The sequence below is a fragment of the Neopelma chrysocephalum genome, unplaced genomic scaffold, assembly GCF_003984885.1.
Source record: "Neopelma chrysocephalum unplaced genomic scaffold, ASM398488v2 Primary Assembly neopelma1_44, whole genome shotgun sequence".
Taxonomy (NCBI): domain Eukaryota; kingdom Metazoa; phylum Chordata; class Aves; order Passeriformes; family Pipridae; genus Neopelma; species Neopelma chrysocephalum.
In genome coordinates, this window is record NW_020897703.1 from 17,583,532 (window position 1) to 17,603,036 (window position 19,505).

General features: G+C 35.4%; 2 protein-coding genes across 11 annotated transcripts in view; one reads left to right on the top strand and one right to left on the bottom strand.

Annotated features, from left to right (window-relative positions):
* Positions 1–19,505, top strand: part of DPP4 (dipeptidyl peptidase 4) — an 80,742-nt gene that overhangs the window by 42,199 nt on the left and 19,038 nt on the right. The gene's annotated exons all lie outside the window — the stretch shown is intronic.
* The window catches only part of SLC4A10 (solute carrier family 4 member 10), a 149,724-nt gene continuing 130,400 nt past the window's right edge, over positions 182–19,505 (bottom strand). For 5 of the 10 annotated variants that reach the window (XM_027678746.1, XM_027678749.1, XM_027678744.1 and 2 more), the window contains 7 exons: positions 16,738–16,989; positions 15,385–15,453; positions 12,865–13,038; positions 12,121–12,243; positions 8,744–8,811; positions 6,982–7,098; positions 182–2,452 (listed from right to left, as the gene is read on the bottom strand). In XM_027678746.1, the coding sequence (XP_027534547.1) occupies positions 2,386–2,452; positions 6,982–7,098; positions 8,744–8,811; positions 12,121–12,243; positions 12,865–13,038; positions 15,385–15,453; positions 16,738–16,989 (870 nt within the window). In that variant the 3' untranslated portion in view covers positions 182–2,385. Of the gene's footprint in view, positions 2,453–3,392; positions 3,419–6,266; positions 6,305–6,974; positions 7,099–8,743; positions 8,812–12,120; positions 12,244–12,864; positions 13,039–15,384; positions 15,454–16,737; positions 16,990–19,505 lie in introns of those variants that run through there. The other 5 variants (XM_027678753.1, XM_027678750.1, XM_027678747.1 and 2 more) reach the window with 4 other exon arrangements.

Sequence of the window (19,505 nt, forward strand, 5' to 3'; positions counted from 1 at the left end):
ACATCCAGTGAGCCAACACTGATAGTGTTGCATGTTTCAGTGATAATCCACTTGGAAATGGAGCAATACTGGGCTCTAGCATTCATTAATTTGTGAAGCAAAATGTCAGGTAGACATTTCAAATGCCATATGATATTGCAAACCTGTTCTGGGTCTTGCAGTGTAAAAATAAAATTGAAAATTAGTTAGGATAAATATTTATTATCACATAACATATCTTAATTGTGAAAAACACAATAGTCTATTCACATGTACACATAAGCTTTTGTAATAAATTACATCCAAGAAATTGAGTAATTTTGACCAGGAATATGAAATTAGAAGTAAATATAGCACTACATCTGCTTTATACTGTGTGTGATTTCAGAATGTTAAGATTAACATTGGAATAGCATTTAAATTCACGCAAAATCAGAGTGTTTTAAAATAAAACCTCTCTGAAATACTGAACAGAAATACAGAATGCCATTGAATACACTGACTTCTTAATATTCTAAGAGTTGGTCAAGTGAAGCTAATACATTTTGATTGTACACATTATCTGTAACAAAGTCAGCAACATGTTAAAACACCATCAGGCTGCTTTCAGGACAAACCAGTATTGAGCTCCTATACTAACCTTAAAACAACTGGAATCTTACAATTTATCATCAAGTACACAAAACAAAGCATTTAACCTTAATGCATCAGCATTTTTTCCTAAATTTACAAATACAAACATTGAATTAAATGTAAATCCTTCTTTGTGTCCACTAGATCTTTTTTTTTTCTTCATAAAAATGGCTTTTAATGGGCTTTAATAACATTAAGGTAAATTTAGAACAGTGACCCTATTAAGTTTGCAGCAAAATGCAATTATTTATGGCTAAAATAGTAAAACATACACCCTCACATACACAAAAACATTAGAATACTTTAAATGTGCTGGATGGGAAAAATTGCTCACATGAGGTGTATAGAAAGATTAGTATTTTGGAAAGCTGGTGAACGTTAGAGCCCTGTGGATGAATTATTACAAAGATTGCAATAATACAATTCTTATTTTTAGAATTCAAAGTAATAGCATAATAATGAGATTCAGCCTTCATTTTAATAATTTAAAAATGTACCTTAAAAAATTTAAAAATCAGTGAATTCCAAATAACACAGTAAAACTTTAGCTCCACGTCTCTATTCATTCAATACCTAATCTTGCAGTCTTTTACACAAAAGAACAGCTTAAAGGATCAGGCAGTAACAAATTCCATTACGAAAAATGTCTTTGTAATAGCTTTAAAGCCTCATTTTACTTTGCAATGTTGTTTTTATCTTTTAATCAATACGTACTTGATGGAATAATGAAGAGCTGTAACAAAACAACAGCAGGATACCCATTTAAGTATTATACACAATCTCTGAAACTAAGAGGTTTACAGTTGTTAGAAGACAGTATAAATATGCCCTTCATGTGGTTGAATTTTAGGCAATAAAGAGGAAGATTTTTGGGCAGGTGATATAACTGCATGTGGGGTATAGTTTGAATAGTTTGTACAAAATTTTTCCTATTATAAAATAATGGATTCATTAATGACAAAATGCATTTGTTTGGCCTACCATGGCAACATTCATACAATACAAGATACTGTCATCACAGATTGCATTTTAAGAAATACTGTACCCATGTTTCACATCAAAGGATGTTTTTCAACTAAGGTGAGAAAATGTTTCAATATATATTTTTATATATATATATATATATATATAGGACTATGTTCCAGTTGCATACAAATTTTAATATTAAATACACTGTATTAAATCAAGGAATACTTCCCAAATACAGAATCTGAACCCTGCAATCCTCATTGCAAGAGTAATCCATGATTTCAAAAGGATAGTTTAAGGAGGAAAGTAGTGTCCTTGTTAGTTTGTTCATAAGGTCAGATCAGTTGTTATTTTATAAACTTCTTAATGTTTCCTTGTCAGTTTGGGTCTCCTGAAATTATTTACTAGAGTTAGGTGATGTTTTAAAAAAATTGTAACTAGGGTTTTCAAGTTCATCCTGAATGAAGATTATTAAGTATTCTCACACAGAAAAAGTAGCAAAATACAGTACAAACCTATTAACAGGGAAGTTGGATTTAAAAGAAAATTTGCTTGTTACAGTTCTGATACGAATACTGATAAATGGCCAATATCAGCAATGAACACAAAGATTTTTTGCATTGGCTACTGCAGACATTTACACAGATACTAGACAAGGTAGACAAGGTGAAATGAGACAAATATTGCACTACATTACCTGTGCTAGTTTGAGATGAAAGACAAAAGTTACAAGGTAAATCATTTCTATTTAGTGGTTGTGGCACTCCTGTCATTCGTTTGTAAAAAAATTACTTGAAGAACAAGTCATAGACAAGTCTCCCGGTCAACACCTTTCCCTGAATCAGCTTTCTTCTCTTTTCTGATTTCAGCACTAGGAAAAGAAGGGGAGGGAGGAAAGAGTTATAATAGCACTATCTTATGTATTTTAATGATCTAACCAAAAACCAACATTACACAGATATTTTATTTTTCATGCTGCATGGCACAAACTGGGAAAGCAAGTGAAAATTTCTGTGCTAAATGGTGCAGAAGACATCAGCCAGCATTTTAGTGACAAGGTAGGTAGAGAAATTAAGATGTACAGAGACAAGTCAGCCAGCATGCAAGCAAAGATAGCCACTTTTTTTTTTCTTTTTTGGCAAATACAACTGTTAATTTACTAAATAATGGTAACGGTACAGTTCCCAGACAATACCAGCACATAGTTAAATGGCACAAACAAGAGGTCACAATAAGTATTTCTTGTCTTTAAAATGTATTCTATTGCTCAATGTACATTTAGAAGGAATGCTGCTGAACTAGAGCAGTGCAAGCCAATTTCCAACTAATATTTGGCTTTCGGTCTTGACTGGGGAAAGCAGAAGAAGGCTGGGGAGGGTGAGGCAAGACAGCATTCCCCATCTGGAGTTTAATACATACTTCTTCATTATAAGGAAATAACTTTAAAAAAAAAAAAAAGCCTGAAAGATCACACAAAAGCTGTATCGCTCAGAACTCTGAAGCAGAGTTCAAATTTGGATTCAGCTTTTTTTTTTCCCCTGGTTAAAACACTGTTGATTTGCCTACAGAAAGCAATATATGCACAAAGCAAATGTTTTGGGTTTGGGTTTTTTTGGTGAAGAGGGTTCTAATTTACAACAGTGTAAATAAATAAAAAGTCATGTTCTTGCAATGAGTCTCAATCACACTATGAAAATGCAAAGGGGCTTCCACAACACAGGCAAACCAAGCCTTCAACAAAGAGTGGCAGGGTATCTAAAAAAAACCCCAGATGTTTCTGAGAACAAACCTGTAGCAAGCACATAACCTACCAGGTTTCATGGGAATAATTCCTTAACTAGAATGAATGAGAAATAGGCTGAGTTACACAAGGCTTAAAGAAAGCAAGATCAATTCTCAAATTCTTAAGGCGATTCATGCACATTTTTACAATCATCTGACATTTTTCTTCACATAAAAATTGCTTTAAGGATACAATTCAGTTCAGCCAAAGCTTACTTCTATGCCTATGGCAGCTTCCAGAGGTGCTAATGGAAATAGCTAAAGAATACCAACTTCTGCCACTTCAACTGCCAAATCTGTCACCTTCTGTAGAGTAGTGATAGAATTGGGTATGTTACACTTTCTGCACACAAAGGGTATGCAAACAAATTCCAGGGGTGGGTGAATTTAAAGTGCAGCAGTACAGCAGGCAGAGAGTTACCTGTGCTTAATAAAAGCAAACACTGAGGTGTTGTGTGCCTTACAGTGTATAATATTTCCACGTTTTAGGTGCCTCTGTGATACCAGGAAAGTCTTCTTTCTATTTAGGATTCACGTCTCTGAGCATCTCCTGCAGATGTGGGCTTTAATGCCTTGAGAAATTTGGAAAAAAAAAAAAAGGGACAAGACCAGTTTTTTACCAGTAAAATATGTAACTGGTGGATCTGAAAGGGAGTTAGAGCTCTCTTCCTTCCTACCAAGGGAGTAGTCTAACATGCCTCAGCAGGAAGGTTTGAGATGTAGGATTTGCATATCTTCAAGTAGAAAAAGGAACTCATACCATCTACAAAGCGGCAGATGTCTCTTTCTCGAATACTTAAAAAGACCAAGTCTGCCTCCTATACGTGGTCAGATCTTCTGCATATGCTTTGAAATTGCTATCTGAAGGGCTTAATATTATAACCAAAGACAGTGGAATATTTAATTACATGTATCAGAGAGGGCTGTGTTTCAGAAAGGTGCCTTGGTGTTCAATTCTACGAAGACAGGCTCAAAGGCAGACATTTAGGTCACTAGGAATTTTAATAATGAAAAATTAAGGTTGGAAAGTTGTAAAGTTCATGTGCCTCTAAGGTTAGGCAACAGTTGATTGAATCTCATGTAAGTCCCCTCTTTAGACACTTAAAAACTGTTAGGAGCCTGGGATGTAAAAACTGTCAGATACACTGTGCTACTTCACAGAGCTAGGGGCAGATTTTATGATAGAAATTATCCATGTATCAGGCTGGGAAGTAATTTGTATAAATCCTTCCTGCCTAAAATCTCTCTTTGTAAATGATCATAGTTTATAAATGGCCAAGTCAACTCCACATTTAATTACTAGAAGAACTTCTGGATTTTAAGTATTCCAGAAATCACCCTATGTTGTTAATTGAACTATGCCGTGCATAAAAGGCATTATATGAAATCATAGTACAATATCATAATTTAATTATCCCCATTTAAAAATATTTTGGGATATTAGTATAAGAAAGCAGACTTGACAGCAGGAAAGGGAGTACTAAACACTTTGTAGTTGAACTTCGAAAGGCATCAGGAAAATTTTTTTCAAAACATGATTTTTTGCCCCCTATTGTAAGATACCCTTCACTGAGGGAATTGTGTAATCTAATACTGCTGATCTTGATAATTTGCAAAAATCATCCTTACAACTGCTACCATTCCAAGCTTTCTTTTTTCTCAGTAATTACCTAGAATTTAATTATATATTCATGTAATGATACATGCATTATGGTTTATAATGTTTCTGTAGTCCTATCGCTAATATGATTTAAGGTTAAAGTTGTCTGCGGTTTTTCCTTATCAGAAAGCAAGACTTCCAGATTTAAAGTTCTTTGAATCTACTCCTGTGTGCGAATCGGAGACAAGGTAGAGCACACGAAAATGTAGGATTTCAGAAGTTTTTAAGGCTGTTCCTTTACAAGAGAACACTCATACCTAAAATCATAAAAATTTTTTCTCCTGAGTCTTTGATTTCATGAGCAAAGATACAAGAACAGATTGAAAACAAGCTCATTAGAGAATTAGTTTCTATTGTACTGCAGTGGAAAGGCCAGATCATCTCTTACCAATGCTGTCTGTAGCCACAGTCTATTTGGATGCTCAGAGAGTTTTTGAAAATTTCAGGTAAAACCAGTACATGTTTACATAATCTATCCTACCATCAAAGAAAGCAATATCCACTAGAAAAATTACAACTCCTACATACCCAGGGGCTGTGAATGTACCCCATCAGGTTCTTTACTTTCTCCAGGCTATCACAGCCTGGACAGCAGAGGCACTTAAGGTAAGAAAATCCTCCAGCACATCCTACTTCCATGCACCACACTGATTTCAATGTGACATGTAGGGTAGAAGGCAAATCAGAACTATGCTGCTATTTTTACTGTCAGTGAAATATCATCAAAATGATCACATTAGTGGGCCACTCCATGGGTTTCTGAAATGAAGCTTCTCTGGTCATCAACTGTTCAGTCTTGTTTATGCTGTTTAGGGAAATAAACAATGCTGAAATGCCATTTTGGGGTGACAAAATTAAAAAATGTGTATCACTACAAATTTTTTTCTTACTGCATTTTTTCACCATAAAACAATCACTAACTGTTTCAAACATGGAGCTTCTTTTGAAAAGTACATTTAGAAATGGGCAGAATATAATTTTGTATTTTTAAAAAGACGATCTAGGAATAAATTCAATTTAACATTTAAATACACTACATCTAAAGTTACTATTTTAAATACATATTAAATTTCAAGTTTTAATATTTGGGACTTTTAATGAAAACATTTTACATTCCCATTTGAAATTTCTTTTCATTCTGTCTCCCCAAAAACTACACAAAGTCAAGTCATTTGGGTTCCTAGGTGACACCATTTTGAATTGGAAGACACAAAGAAGGAAAAGGTTGGGGACAGGGTCTTACCTTTGGGAAATCAGCTTCTAGAGTGATAGGAAGGGGAGCTTATGACAGAAGTGTGATAACGAAACAATTAAATAGAAAATAGTTAAATTTTTAATTTATGGAGTCAGAGGAAAAACTCTTAAAAATCACACTGTGCTTGAATTTAATATTTTCTCATTCCTGTAGTAACTCTGCAGCAAAGATAAAACATTGTGGCTTCATTTTACATTTGGCTGGACTAAACTTTAAAATTATTCAACTGTTTTGAGTACGAGTGAAGTAGGCAGAAAAATGAAGTTATGCAATCTTAAAAGTATTTTCACTCCGAATATTATTAGATTGCATTCAGAATAATGGGTTCTTCATACAGCTATTTCCAGGGTGGTGATGATCACTTCTTTGTCAAGAGGAAAGAACAAAAGCAAGCAGAACAAACACAACAGCTGTTGTGCAATATCCAGGTGGAGGCCGGTGGTTCATTACACAAGCATCAAACATGCTCAACTTCATTTTCCACTGGAGCATAACTAAGTACCATGCAAATATTTGTAATTTATTTTTTTCAATAAATAGGGAATTTGCATTTTGAGCTCAGAATATTATGACTGAACATAAGAAATAAAACTGCAAGATGCCAGAAATCTTTCTAATCCCTAGCAAAATATTCTAATATTGGTTTGACACCAATATATAAAGTATAATGCAAGTATAATATATAAAGTAAAAAAATTAAGACCTTTTAGAAGGAAAGCTTGACTCCTTATCTTTTGCGTTCTCTGACGATATCAACAATGTCTTCCACACAGCAGTTTTTGCCATTTCGTCAGAAATGTTTATCACAGATGGGTCATCTCTAGACAAGAACAAAAGTAAATACGCAATAAAACAATCAGTAATCAGCAATCTTTGCTACTTATTAAATCTATAAAAAGTTCTTGAAAATTGATAGTGGTGACAATAATTAAGTGCAATGTAAGTTAAAGAATTTTGTTACACTTCAAAAGTCCTGAACAATTACTTATAAATTTTCTTAGAACATCTCAGCACTTTTTTAGTATTTTTCTCCTCCAATGGCAATTAATCACAGTAACATCAATAAAATATAGTGTCACTCCCAACTAATGGACAAGAGAAAAATGAAGTGTAAATTAAATATTGCCCAAGATCTCACAGCATGCCAGCAGCATAGTTGGACTAAATATGAATCCCAAGAGCTTCTAACAGTTTTCAAAGTACTTATGATCTGAAACTCCACCCACTTTTAAAGCAATTTTAAAAGCAATCAAAAGCCCTGAGAAAATAAAATATTTAAGAGATCTAATAAAAATGCCCCAATTAAACTGATCAGTAGCTTTCAGCAGCACTTTGCAGCCATTATGCCCTCTGCTTTACCTGGTCTACTCCAAATAAGTATTTATACGCTGAAGAATAAAAAATTTTAAATGTGTTAAGTGTACATTATTCCTGACTTCATGGTTTACATAGAGCGTGACATTCATTAAGCTCTCAGTAAATGTGCTGTTGTGTTTTGGGGCATCACTTTTAACAACCAATGTCTTGATTCTTCTTTTTAGCTATAAGACTGTAAACCTTACAGTACAGAGAGTCAGATATTATTCAAGTAGCTCTACCAACATAAACACACTATAGATCAATATAGATCGCACCACAAGATAAATTAAGCTACATACTACTAATATAAATTAGAACAAAAAGGTATGGACAAAAGAAGAAAAAAACCAGACCATTAGTAGTATGATGAATCAAAAGGAACAGACTGGGATTTTTCAGACACAAGACACTGATTTACAATAGGAGACATTAGGGTAATTTTGTGTTAACATATAAGAGAGGAGCCCACTGTGAGACAGTATTCCTATGAATTCAAAGTTCATTGATGTGTCACCAGATATTTCAAATCTTTATTAAGAATTTCTTTCTCAAAACTGTAAATTATATTAATTCCTTATAGGCTGGCCACATGTATTATTACCATCTATAACATAGATTTTCGTGCTTTTTAACCCTGCATTATGTCTTATCTACCCTGGACAGCTCTTGATTCCTTCATTATCTTATAGTATCTTAATTAGAATGTTTTAAAATGTAATACTGTAAGAACCTAGTTTTTCTGCAGTGTGTTCAAAACCTTTCCTAGCTCCCTGCCAGCACCAGGCTGAACAGTTTGACATGCTCTACATCTCCCTTTTGTACTCTGTGTGTCAGAAGCCAAAGTTGATTGTGAACAGTCTGATCCTGCAGTCCTGCCCCATGGAAAATTTCAATTAGTGTGTCCTTTTCCTAGGCACTGTGAGATCATGTGGAAAGACTAGAAAAGGGCTGAGCTTGTTAAATGCTGCAGTATATAGATCAGTTCACCTATCTGTACCAGACAAACATCCTCCTGACATTCAGTAACCATTAAGAATAAACATTGTGGCATGTTGATTTTATTTGTTTAATTGCAACTCACCTAAAAGAGGAAAGGTATATTTTACCTGTAATGTCCTTCTAGTGGTAACTGAACAGTCCCTTCCTCTTCCATTGCTAACATACTTTGCTCTTCCTAGAACGAAGGAATTTAGACATGAGACAGGATATGATGTTGTAAAAAGTGATTTTTATGTACGTTAATCCTCTTTCCATTTTCTTTAATATTAAGTATTTATTCGAAATTCTTAAAGTAAGGTACTTTTCAACTCTTTTAATTTAAATATTTGACATTTTAAACTTTCTATTTTAAAATATGCATCTTCACTTCATATTATTCTATTATGCCAAACAGAGCACTGTTTTGTAACAATAAAGAAAGAGAAAAAATAGTAACACTGAGTGAGCAACTGTATGGTGAATTTTAAATAATGAATTTTAAATTAATAACAGGATATATGTTGATGTTTACATGCAAAAATTAGGGAAGTTGATTTAAGTTTGAACACACAGTTTTAATACTGATAAAGTTTTATTTCAGTGAAAGGTAGTGAAACAAGATACCCAAAATTAGTTTGCACTTGAAAAGAACTAGGAGATATATCTACCAAAATTCTTTTTGTGAAATAATTACAAATTTGAAAAATCTGTCTTAGCAGGATGGAAGAACAAAACAACACCCCTCAAGCACCATGTCCTGCCTGCATAAACAAAGAAAAACAAGTTTCTGTCCTTCAGATATCAACTCAAGGCTCCACAGCTAGGAGGTTAACATGCCTTCGCATGACTGTAACCATCAAATCCTGCTCTAAATTGTTGTAGTGTGTATGTATGAGTGCAACAGACACCCAGAGACCTCCACAGCTTTCTTCCTTTTGTTAGATGGCTTTGTAGCAGTTTTTGCTGGTGCCTGTCTGAAAGCATGACTTGATTCTCCCAAAAAGAGAGCTTACCATTTTCTGGCAGGTCACCAAACCCCCACATGCATCACACACACTGATTGTTGGTATTAGCTGGAAGAACCAGTACAATTTTCCAAACCAGTAGAATTTCAGTCCTCTCTGCTCAAATATTTGTTTCTTCTGTGCTTCACTATTACAACTATTATAAAAGTCACAATATTTTTTTTCTCCAAATGGGACAAGTTCTTTGTTCATTCTTATCTCAGAAAGACTTAACTGGTTAACATTAAAGTGGCTTCCAGAGGAGGTCTGTGAGGAGAAGGCATGTATCATATCCACCGTAAATATACAAAGCCCTGGAAAAACATGGCCTAAAAATATAAAAACAACTTAAGTGATGAAATCAGGATCCAATCAAGTAAGTTTCAGATCCTGTCAACTATACTTCTGAATATTCTTGTGGGTAGAATACTTCTATTTTTAAAAGCTGTGTGATAGCAACTCTCCAATTAATTCCTTAGGCTACATGTCAGAAGTTTTTTATTACTAGTTAATTTTGTCATTTCTAGGCTTCACAGCTTCAGAAGTTTTTGACAGTTGAACAGTTTTAATAATAGCTCCAAATATTTAGAAATGCCAAAATATGTAAAAATAACCTCTCAAAATAGACAGTGAATGAAATAAAGTAACACCAGTAGATTTTCCCAGTTTTGTCTTCTGATGCCATGCAATCAAGCATGGGAAAGAAAGTGACATATAACCAAAACATAAGGATAACACGGAATTCTTTACAATAATCAGATCCACATGAAGAGAGCTACCTTGGTTACTTCTACTTCTACTTCTACTATGAATTGTGATGACAACAGATATTGTGATGAAACAACTCTCTTAGTCTGCTTTGATTCAAGGGAGAAAACTGACTCATATTTTAATTTCATCCTGGTAGTTTTAAAGGCACATACTAAATAGTAAATAATCATCATGATGTTTTCCACCTAGGTAAAATCTTTTCCCCAAAACATACTCCATAACAGTATGTTGAATGTGTCAAGGAAATCAAAGTCATAGTTCTCCAGGTTACAGATAAGGCAGTGAGTTGTCAAATGTCACAGAAGAATCCTAAAGGCAGAGAAATCTAGTTTTCATAGTTACACATTCAAATTATTAGCCCATGTCCTATTTCTTCAAATAGACCTACTAATGGGAATCCTTAACACGCACATTTCACTGGCCTCAGATCACATCTCAGGGCATCCCTAAGAATAAATTGCTGATTTATCCATTCACATTGTCTAATTTTTGCAGTACCCTTGTACCACCAAAATTTATTCCTCAAGGGTCCTGGGCTTTTGCAGAGGCCTTCAGAGCATCTTAGAGGTCATATGCACATCTACCCCCAAAGCCTAGAAATGACCACTGACTGCCAAGACTACAAGGCATTACCTGCATATTCACCTCCCAGTGCTGCTACAGCCTCACACTATGCTGTTGCAGGACACATGAATCCCATTTAAAATAACTTGGCACCAACATATTCTACCTACTGCTCCTGCAGTTAAGTGTTTCACCATTGAGACTTGTCCCTCACTTATTTTGGCCCAGTACTGAGGTTTCCTAGCAGTTGACACTGATCAGGTGGCTGATACCATAAAGTTACTTTATATCTCTACAGTTTTATATGATATTCAAACAAGCAATTAATGAAGCAGCAGCTAGATAAAAATGCTGTAAAATAGATGCAAAATTGGTTAGAAAGCTACAATCAGAAAGATTTGTGTTTCACTGTCAAAATACAGAACATTTTGAGTGGAAATATGTAAGAATCTGTCCTGTATCAAGTAAGAAATCATAAAATCATGTTCTTTGAAAGAAGATGAGGAGTCCAGATCTGAAACAGCCAACTGAGTGGTAATGCCAAAGGCTGTAAGTCAGTCTGAGGATTTGGTTAAGAGGGTTAGCAGTGTCACTGACCTTCTCATTACACAGTAAAAGTAAATTGTTTCTGCAGTAGCAGAAGGATAATACAGGCCTAGAGTGTAACTGGGATACTGCACAGCGTTATGACATTGCTGAGAAAAAAAGGGCACAAGGTGATGCTGTGTGACCTGTGTATGGCTCAGAGGCAGCTGGGACATGCCACACCCCTTAAATTCTGCAGTTCTCTCTTCAGCATCTCTAGTGAGAACAAGACTAGTCCCAGTGCACCATCAAAGTGCCCCCAGGCATCAGAGGGCTTTCCTACAGACATGGGTTCATCTCTGCACATCATCTGAGTGGGTCTCGGAAGCAACCCCAGGAGCACTGTGGATAATATGTTATATGACAGTATGGCAGCTTAAGAACCTACATCCCCACCTAAGCTTATCAGATTTGTAACCTTAAAAGCACTTATGCAAAATATGAAAATATTATACTTGAAACACTGTTAACAAGTCTGCCTGTTGCATGGAATGTGCAGTACTTACAGAACTTTCTATAAATATCTGAAGGAGAAATTGATAAAATGCTACACACCAAAAAAACTTGAAACCATGACTCACCTCTTTCTCCGCATCTTCCAGTTTCTTTTTCTTGCTCTCGGGCATCAAATCATCTAACCAACTGAGCTCCCGCTTGGTAAAAAAGAAATCCATGAGTTTTCGGACAAATACCAAAGCTAGGACCTGCGAAGACATGAATTCAAAGAATTAGGAAATTACGCCAGTAAAACAGACAAATACACTTGTAGAGGAATACTTTCAAAAGTGCCCAGTTTGCAGCTACAATTTTATCCTTTAATTTGAATAAGCCAACAGCTGGTATTCCTTGTTCAAATGAAATATGGCTTGAAGTATTTAACAATCATTGAGGTCAGTAGATATCTTCAATTTTCTATTAGTGAAATAATTAGAAATCACTTAAGCAGCAGAACACTTATTTCTAGCAAGACACAGAACTGTAAAGCCCCTCAATGAAAAGTGCAATCAACAGCCTTCCTTAATGAGTGAATGTTCTTTCTGTAACAGGATTGAGTACTATTCCTTAAATAAAAAATATAAAATAAATTTTAATACTTTTCTTTAAGAGAAGAATTTTCCCTAAGAGAATATATAGTTGGGCTATCCACACAGATTCAAAACAGAGGTTACATGTCAATTTTTTTCTTACTTAATAAATTATGAATTGTCCTCGAACATCGAATCAAAGCAATATTGTAATTACCTGCCCACAATTAATTTTTTTCTTCAATAATAATTATTCACAAGTGAAAAGGGATTTTTAGAGGAAATTAAAAAATTTCATACCATCATAGGAAAGACAATGGCAGCTCTTGAAACCTTTATAATCCAGAGAAGCACAAGACAACTCAGCTGAATTATAGTGAAGAGATGGACCTTTCTAAGAGGAACATGCCTCAGATAAATGAAATCTGGCTGATGTTTTGCAGGCATCCAGAATAACTTTATCCTGTCAAAAAGCTGAAAGAGAAAATTTTAAAAGTTTGGATCAAAATGAGCTGTAGGATCATCTATGCTGGCATTCACACACTGACTAAGAGATGCTGAATACCCAAAGAATCTAGCTTGTGATTCTAAAGGCAAAAACTACAGAAGTTCAGGAGCACAGAAGAGACTATCTCAGTTACAATCATGAGCCATTAATCTATACTAGTCCAACAGTGGCAAAGGAATCTTCTCTCTCACTGAGCCACCACAGTAAGAATAAGAATTATATTATTTAAGTTTAATTACTTGGTTAGTCATACTTCTTCAGTTCCTTTCAATTTTAATAGACATCTGTCTCCCTAGGTATTTCTATCGCAGATGTGCCGAGACATTGCATTCTGCTGAATTACATTCTGTATAGTCATACTCCAGGAAATATCCTGTTCATACTGCATAGTACACTATACACAAAGATGGTTACTTTAAAATAATACTGCTAAGATTTCAGGTCATGAACTCTTAACATTAGCAAAGCCAGACTTCAAAGTAGATGTGAATCAACTGTGAATCAAATTGAATGGAAGCTGGCGGGATCTCTGGATACTGTTGGGCATATGCACTATCACACTACCTTTCTGATAGATTCTAAATTTTTGGTTTTCGACAACCGAGCTCTGCCTCCTTTAGCACCTAAAAAGCTGACCACGAAGGGATCTCTTCAGTCTTTTATTTCCTGTGAAGGAACGACCTTTTTTTCTTTTACGTCACCAGACACTTTTGATTTTTTTCTTTTCTTTATTCACAAAACCAGAAACAGAAAAGAAAAAAAAAAGAATGCCAGAAAGCTGACTGCCATGCTGTTAGGAACTTATGTAAGAGGTTCCTATTTTCCAGACCTATTTAGCTCCATACTGACCCCAGACTTTTGTGTCAGCTGCCATGGCACAGTGATGATGATGGTGATACACCATTGCTCCCCGCATGGATGAGCCATGCTATATTCACACAGCCTTCAGGAGTGTCAAGTTTCAGAAATTTTTACTGAGCATGTGCAAACTGCATTTTTTTAAAGGTTTATAATTTGGCCAGATTTGAGCAGATTTCTTTTTCACAGAAACAGCAAAAAGCACATCCTCTCACAAAAGCCGTCTTATCAAATCTCAATTCCTGGTCCCAGCTTGGGGAGGGAGAAAGAGAGGGGGATGCTATCACTTTTCCAAGTAAAGACAGCCAGATTTTAGTATGCTTTAAAAGCACTCCTCAGTAGAGTACTTTCTCATACCCCTGTTCTGAGAAACAGCTAACCATATTAAATTGAAATTATTTAAACTTCAGTAAAAGCCAAACTACATTTCTGAGAATATCAACCCAAATGAGAAGAGCTAGGCAAAGATATAAAAGTAGAGTCTCTGAATAGAGACCACCAGTCAAAAAAAGAAGTGTTCCCAGCTTTGCCTATAAATATAGAGGTAAAAATAAAAGCTACACACTTTAAACTTGCAACCGAAAATTTAAATATAATGAAAGAAACAATCAGAAATTTCCTTTGCTTTTTGTATTTGACAACCTTTTGCATAGTATAACTTGTGTTTTCACCATGTGATTGTTCTTTCTTGTCTTGGAAGGTGTATTGATGCCTCAACTTTCGGTAACAAACAAAGGCACACTTGAAAATGTGTTTGTGTCAGGTGGGCTGAAGGATTTGACAATGTGCCATTTAATGCTGCAGTCAGACAGGAGAAATGGTACACAGGATCTCATTCCCAGCCCCAACCTGAATGCTGGAATGCCTGGCTTCTGCCACATAGTCCTACTTAAGGCACCACAGGAATGCTGCCCTTCCACTAGACTTGCCCTTCATCCCTGAAGAACTGTGGCTTGCAACAGTTCCTCTTCCCTGCCTGAGGCATTTATTTGCACAGTAAAGGTCTTCAAAATTTCACTTACGTTAGTTTTAGGGCAAGTTAGCCAAAAGTCTCATAAAGGCAAAGTTCAAGATCAAGTGTAGCCCTGCAAAGGCCCTAACTTGGAAGCTAAAAAGGCAGCAGGCAAGCAGGTGAATGGGGAGGTAGGAGAGAGGGAAGAGCTCCTGATAGTTATTACTCAGTTTTTAGGAGCAGACAAAATTTCCTTGGTAAAAAGGGAGAACAGAAAAATCAGCACCTAAAAAATAAATTAAAAAAAAATGGAGCACATTACCTAAAGGGAATACTCTATTTAGAGAGAATCCATTTTCTTTTTTGAGTCACTTTCAAAAATTTAAGGTTGGCAGCACTCTTTTAAGATTACACACAAAAGATAACACTATAATGTATAAGAACAGCTACATTTTTTATAGAAAGCATCATCAATAACACGCTCATCATAAATCCATTTTACCTGAATTCCCTTTAGAGATGAAGCACCCATGTAAAGAAATACTCCATAAAGTACTGGCATAGGAATAAACTGCACAAACAAACAGAGAAAGGGAAGAGCATATTAAATACTACTTAACAATTTTAAATGCTTCATGAAAGACATCTGAAACAGTTGAAATACAAAGAGCCATATGCCTGCATTAATCAGACAAGTTGTAAATTCAGAGTCACTCAATTACAAATTAATAATGTTTCTCAGAGTATAAAGCATAAGAAGAATCTGGCTCCATAGTTTTATTTTCCTCTCATGGCTAGTCATTACAATATACTTTATTCACTATTAATAAAATTAACAGAACTACACAAAAACATGAAAGTGTTAGATATATACTTAAATTCTTTACTTAAAAGACTGCTCAGGAGAAGATCTGAAGACTAAAGCTATAAACCTCTGAAAAATATTCAAGAGACACTAAATACTTCTAACTGCTAAAATAAATATTTCGTGTTGTAAGCATTTAAAACGGGTGAATGACTTCTATGGAATGATTTTGTAAGAGACTATTTTAAATGTTCAGGTTCTTAGCATACAGTGTTTAGGTAAAGGAGTATTTCCATAGATAAATATTTGTTTTAAATACTAAATACACAAAATGCATGTTCTGTGTGTTTTCAAAGTGAGAATTTTATGATATACTTAATAAAATACTACTGGGAAGTACAAGTTCTAAGGGCTTACTGCCTTCACTGTGACAATATGCAAGTCTAAATTCTGGTTTTACTGAATCCAGTGGCAAAACTCTTACTGATTGCACAGAGGCCAGATAATTCTTTAAACAGTATGAAGTGTATACATGGTATTATATATGCATATAACCAGACACCCATTTACTGGTGAGTTCTGTTGAGTATGCAGGAAGCATGAGATAATCTCCATGTTCATTTCCAAGAAACAAACCACAGAACTTCTCTTCCAACTGTGAAAACATTTTTAAATTACCCAGAAATCACAAAATATTTTTAAATTTTCTAAATAAATTTAAAATTGGTATAACAAGACTGTTTCATGATAATTTGCCATGGGCCTAAAATATAGACAAAGTGTGAATCTTCATCTACTACAGGTCAGTGGCAGAATTCCCTTGGACTTCAGTCAGGCCAGATTTTCATTGCAAGGTTTCTGTTTAAAAAATGCTAGAAGTCCCTAGGCACGTTTATTATGCTAAATTAGAATTCCATTTTAGACTACCATTGTGTTACAAACATGATAGTTAGTAATGTGCCTGAAAAGAGCAGTCATTAAATAGTACAGTGACAACAGTGAAATGTTCAGTGCAGTATTCTTTAACTATTCCTTACTTCCCCAAATTACCTTCAGGATACTTGTCAAAAAGACAGATGAGCCCATAAGGACAAAAATCATGAGCCCTGTGACTCTTTGCTCCCGGATTCCAAGAAATTTCGGCTGCTCCCCTGGAGCAGAGCACTCCGATTCCAGTTTTAAGCTGTTCACATGGGAAATAGAGAGGACAGTGGCTGCAACAAACCATGGCAATCCCATAATAGAGCACACGCCAAGCATGACTGCCACCATGAGTAGGTCAAGATGATATCCACATCCTTTCTGTAAAAAAAATAATGACAGCAAGAATATATAAAATGACATCTGAATTAAGGAGAACACTCCTGGCAGGCATTCCTAATGAACAGCTAGAGAAAATTAAAAAATTTGTGACTTGTAGAAAAAAAATTGGTTTCTTCTCTGTGTTACCCAGGTTGGGTCAGTAGTGATGGCAAACTGGTTATCCAAGGAGAATTCACACTAGTTCACAAGAAGTGCTCGATATTGGATTCTTTCCAATTATGAGTTAAGCATACATATCATAAATCCACTTTACAGTGGGCACCAAAGTATCCTGCTTATAAAATAGATACTAGCAAGACACTGGAAAATGCATAAATTTTCTGTCTTAACTGAATCTCTTTTGTGGATAACAGTAAGCAGAACATCCAGCTGCACTTTCCACTGCACTAACCTTAATATACCCTCAATCCATTCTTACACAGGAGGCAGGAAAGTATGTATTTTATTGTTACCTACACGAAAATTCTTAAGTTAACATTTGCAAAATCATTTTATGCTATAAAGGGCCATGATACCACAGTCATCCTTTTAAAGTTTTTAAAGATGGTAAGCACATTATAGTAATCATGGCTAGGCTTCACGAACGAAGATTAAGGAAGGCTCTATCCACATTTATTAAAGGCATGCTGGTGGCTAATGAGGCCAATACGAGATAGACATATCCGATTGCAAAAGGCACAGCAGAAAGACTCCTTAGATGGTATATTCCGCAAGACACGGTTCTTTCTGCGTTGTCTTTTTTCCTCGAGAGTGATCCTGCGTGCGTTCTCAAAGGAGACAGCTGCGTTATAGATGGTGTAACATGATAGTAATACATTTTCACTAATGTACTTCCATTGCATCTAAGAGCAGATAGCTAGAAATTAAGAGAAATAAAACTATGCATTAAATTAAAATATAAAATCAGGTACTATTTTACTGATTTCCTTACTCAAAAGTAATATCATAAACATCCATATGGAAAGTAAGTACAAAACCTTTTGGTTTGGATCAGTTCTGTAGTATTCAAATACTACATGAATTTACCAACAGGTGGATAGCATTTTGCTTTTATAGTAAAGCATAAAATTCTTTGGTCAAATCTTCGATACATTTAAAAACCTGCAATTACAATTTGCACTTGAAAAGGAGAAATAATGAATGCACCAAGCTTGGTTCTATAGATAACTGTTACCACAGTTGAGCAGGATATTTCATTTAAATTTTAGTAGGTATCCAGGACCACCTCACAGATGCAAGCAGGAGCTCAAGCTATTTTCCTTTAAAAAATCAGGGAATTAGCTATCTCCACAAAATTTTGCAATATGGCAACAAATCCAGTGTCACGGTCTGATGAAACAGTGATGTTCATGCAAACAATGTGAATATGTTGAACCATAATCTTGCCTGTAAACCCATGCAAATGCCTTTTGACATAAAAAAAGTAACTAAACTAAACTTGGAAGGGTTTGCTACAGAGACTGCCAAAAGCTGAAATGTACACTATCCAGAATTTGCTATGGGAAGTATAAAAAAAGAGGGGAAAATGAGTTGGAAGCAAACAAATCATTTCTTTCTGAAGACAACTTTTACTTCTAAAATGGGAAGCGTCTGGGTTTATGAAAATGTAAGCCATATATCGAAATGAAAATGCCATCTTATTTGCTTACATTATTTAAAAAGGGGAAAAGGTAAAGAAAATGAAGAGTATCAACTCCAGCAACCTTCCCTCACTCCCCAAAAGTGCTTGTGAGTCTTAACTCCAAGACACATCTTGACAAACTCAGAGATGTGTCAAACACAGATATTAGTTACATGCACAATGCACTCAAAGAAAGAGTTTAATTCTAAATCCTAACAGAGACACCTTTTTTTACCTTCTGACACATTTATGAGGAATGTATCTGCTAATGCATACAGAATCCGAGAGCATTTCCTCACATTCATACATGATCTGAGGAACCTGACATATGGGAAGAAAAGGAAGCATAGCAACAGGTGATGCTACACCAGACCCCAGCAAAACTAAAACGCAGCAAGACAAGGGGGCAGCCAGGAGGACCATCTGACTCCCAGATGCCAGTGCTGAAAAAACACATTCCAAAGCTTGGCAGCAAATTCCTGCATCTGTCAAGTTAACCACATGCAATGCTATGGATTGACATGAAGAGCCAGGCTGACAAAGAGGGCAAAAAAAGAACATATCAAATGTCACAATCATCCAAGAAGAGGCAATGTAAAGTGAAGGTTGCAAATGCATTTGCTAAAGCAACTTGGGATTGGATTGCTGCTTATTAAAAGTATGTCAAAAAAAGCCTGAGCTTTCTGCATATACATGTACAGAAACCTGCTGCTAGATTTTGCCCAACAGAGGGGTGATGTCCCTTTTTCTCTCTCCATCTGTAGGCAACTAAAGTGTTAGAGAACAGAGCAGGAAGTTGTCCTATGTTGTTTTAAGAACCCATTGTGCTTCTAAGGCTCAGTTTTATTCTTCTCCCCTCTTTAAGACAAGAAAA